The sequence below is a fragment of the Staurois parvus genome, unplaced genomic scaffold (genome assembly GCF_062004578.1).
Source record: "Staurois parvus isolate SC_StPar_1 unplaced genomic scaffold, SC_StPar_1.0 ptg001753l, whole genome shotgun sequence".
Lineage (NCBI taxonomy): Eukaryota > Metazoa > Chordata > Amphibia > Anura > Ranidae > Staurois > Staurois parvus.
The window spans coordinates 168,223-171,619 of record NW_028319549.1 but is presented as its reverse complement, the minus strand read 5'-3'; the positions used below and the strand labels follow the sequence as shown (position 1 = coordinate 171,619).

Below are 3,397 nucleotides of genomic sequence, written 5' to 3'. Positions count from 1 at the left end.
TGTTCTCAATCATCGTCTGGGAAGACCAGGTGATGTCAATCTCAAAGGTTTTAAATGCCCAGACTCATCTGACCTTGCCCCAACAATCAGCACCATGGGTTCTTCTAAGCAGTTGTCTAGAAAACTGAAACTGAAAATAGTTGACGCTCACAAAGCTGGAGAAGGCTATAAGAAGATAGCAAAGCGTTTTCAGATGTCAATATCCTCTGTTCGGAATGTAATTAAGAAATGGCAGTCATCAGGAACAGTGGAAGTTAAAGCAAGATCTGGAAGACCGAGAAAAATATCAGACAGAACAGCTCGCAGGATTGTGAGAAAAACAATTCAAAACCCACGTTTGACTGCACGATCCCTCCAGAAAGATCTGGCAGACACTGGAGTTGTGGTACACTATTCCACTATAAAGAGATACTTGTACAAATATGGTCTTCATGGAAGAGTCATCAGAAGAAAACCTCTTCTATGTCCTCACCACAAAAATCATCGTTTGAACTTTGCAAATGAACATATAGACAAGCCTGATGCATTTTGGAAACAAGTTCTGTGGACCGATGAGGTTAAAATGGAACTTTTTGGCCGGAATGAGCAAAGGTACGTTTGGAGAAGAAGGGGCACAGAATTTAATGAAAAGAACCTCTGTCCAACTGTTAAGCATGGGGTGGGATCAATCATGCTTTGGGGTTGTGTTGCAGCCAGTGGCACAGGGAACATCTCACGAGTAGCAGGAAAAATGGATTCAATAAAATTTCAGCAAATTTTGGATGGTAACTTGATGCCATCTGTGAAAAAGCTGAAGTTAAAGAGAGGATGGCTTCTACAAATGGATAATGATCCTAAACACACCTCAAAATCCACGGGGGATTACATCAAGAGGTGTAAACTGAAGGTTTTGCCATGGCCTTCACAATCTCCTGACCTCAACATAATTGAAAATCTATGGATAGACCTTAAAAGAGCAGTGCGTGACAGACAGCCCAGAAATCTCAAAGAACTGGAAGACTTTTGTAAGGAAGAATGGGCAAAGATACCTCAAACAAGAATTGAAAGACTCTTGGCTGGCTACAAAAAGCGTTTACAAGCTGTGATACTTGCCAAAGGGGGCAGTACAAGATATTAACTCTGCAGGGTGCCCAAACTTTTGCAGACGCCATTTTTTTGTTTTCTGTTATTTTGAAAGTGTAAATGATGGAAATAAAATCTAACTTTTGTTGACATATTATAAGAATGTCTAATCTGTAATTTGATGCCTTTTGGAGATTTTTCCATCTTTCCTTGGCTTCTTTATGCACATTAATACAAATGTTTAGCTGGGGTGCCCAAACTTTTGATCCCCACTGTATATGTAGACCATAGCGCCAGCAATCCACCCCTCTGTCAGAACCTCTGTACCTGGCCGCCACAGTCTCCCTGCCTGAACTGGCTGCTTCTCCTTCTTTACCTTTCTCTCTTCGCTACTCAGAAAGGTAACATTAGGCACACTCTTTGTTCCCCATTCCTATACACTGTAGGATTTCACTCAACGTTCTATGTAAATCAGACCAGACGGTTCACTTAACCAGCAACTACATTTACTGAATAAATTGGCAAATGTATAAAACTTTTCCTGGTAGTTTCACAATTGACAACACAACTCAACAGTTTATCACACAGTCAGCGTTAGGTTTGGGAGAATTCTTTAGCGCTCTGCTGTGGTGTCTCATACCTTTAGTCTGTCATCTCTCAGTGTTTAACATAACAAAAGTCCAGCTCAGGGTCCCACCAAGGGGTGACCTGCTTCAGTGTAATGCTACATATCTCCATGTACGGTCTCTCTTCTTCCCATGACTAATCTCCCAAGAAGAGTTCTCAGACCCACCCCTTTACACTTACATACCCCCGATACAAGACCCTCAACAGGCCAAATAGCAGATACACCACAGCAAGTTAACCCGTACATTGCATTGAGTAAGTTGAGTACCTTGAATGAAAAGCATATATGACAGTATTATATGGTTTTTTTTTTCAATCATCAGAGAGCAAAAAGTCCATGAACAACGCCAACAAGACGCAAGTAATTGTGTTTGAACTTTCTGGTCTAACAGATGACAGAGAATTTGCTCCTTTCCTCTTCATCTTCTTTTTGCTTGTTTACATGATAACCGTATGTGGAAATATTGGAATAATTGCAGTTGTTCAAATCTCGCCCAGCCTTCACACCCCGATGTACTACTTCTTGAGTTACCTCTCTGTGGTAGACCTATTATACTCCTCAGTTGTTACCCCCAAAATGTTGTCCGATCTTCTGTCTGACAAGAAATTCATCTCATTCGTTGGTTGTGCCCTTCAGTTCTACTTCTATGTTGCTCTGGCCAGTGTGGAGGTCTTTGTCATTTCCATCATGGCGTATGACCGATATGTTGCTATCTGCCACCCTCTGCACTATGTCCTAATAATAACCATGAAGAAATGTCTTGGCCTTGTCCTTCCCACCTTTTTTGTTGGGTTTGTGCAGTCATCAGCACAGACCAGTTGCATCTTCAGTCTCAAATACTGTCGATCAAACATTGTAGACCATTTCTTCTGTGACCTCTCTCCGGTGGTTAACTTGTCCTGTTCGGAAACCCGTACTTGCACCATCATCAGCCTTTTCTTTGTGTGTTTTTGTACCTTAAGTTCAATTACAACTATCCTGGTCTCCTACGCCCTCATCATTTCTTCTGTCTTACGGATAAACTCTACAGCTGGCAGGAGGAAAGCGTTCAACACGTGCTCCTCACATCTCATGTGTGTTACCATCTTCTATGTTACAGTTTTCTGCACTTACCTTCATCCATCCTCCACTGCCCTCAAGAAACAAGACTTGGTGGCTTCTGTCTTCTATGCAGTGGTGACCCCAATGATGAATCCTCTTATCTACAGCCTAAGGAACCAGGAGGTGAAAAAGGCCATCATAAGACTGGTGAAGAAGAGTCCTAAAGAACCTACATGACAGTGTGATTCCTATCCAGCTTAAATGTACCTAGTTCAAGATGTTAACAATGGAAACCTGTGTGGAGAGACTTCTGACTTCACTGGCTTTGTGCTTGTGGGTCAATGACTGATGCCAGAGAAAGACAGTCTAGAATGAGTTAGACCGTCAATGTATTTAGCCAGTACATTTTTTTCAGGATAGGTTGGAATATAAAATATGAAATTGTATAGATATTTATGAAAAATAGGATGAGCTTATATTAGGTCAATTTGTGAGCACACAATAAAGCTTAGCTCCAAGCAAAGTTTAAAAATTGAATCCCCTCTGTTTAACCACCCCATCACTCATTCACCCCTTCAGTTTTTTTAAGATAAACCTTTTGAATTACTTTGATACTCTCCTACTGTACATCCACCAGCAACATCAGTTACCACCGCCGCTTGTAGA

At 41.4% G+C, this 3,397-nt stretch overlaps 1 protein-coding gene across 1 annotated transcript; it reads left to right on the top strand.

The window, feature by feature from the left end:
* The first annotated feature begins 2,026 nt into the window (after window positions 1-2,026).
* LOC149434509 (olfactory receptor 5AR1-like) lies at window positions 2,027-2,968 on the top strand. Its single transcript, XM_089663702.1, has one exon. The coding sequence runs from the start codon at window positions 2,027-2,029 to the stop codon at window positions 2,966-2,968; it is 942 nt and encodes a 313-aa protein (XP_089519828.1).
* Window positions 2,969-3,397: the final 429 nt, after the last annotated feature.

Excerpts from the sequence above, each read along its gene's own strand:
- LOC149434509 (XM_089663702.1), top strand. The coding sequence starts at position 2,027 with ATGAACAACGCCAACAAGACGCAAGTAATTGTGTTTGAACTTTCTGGT.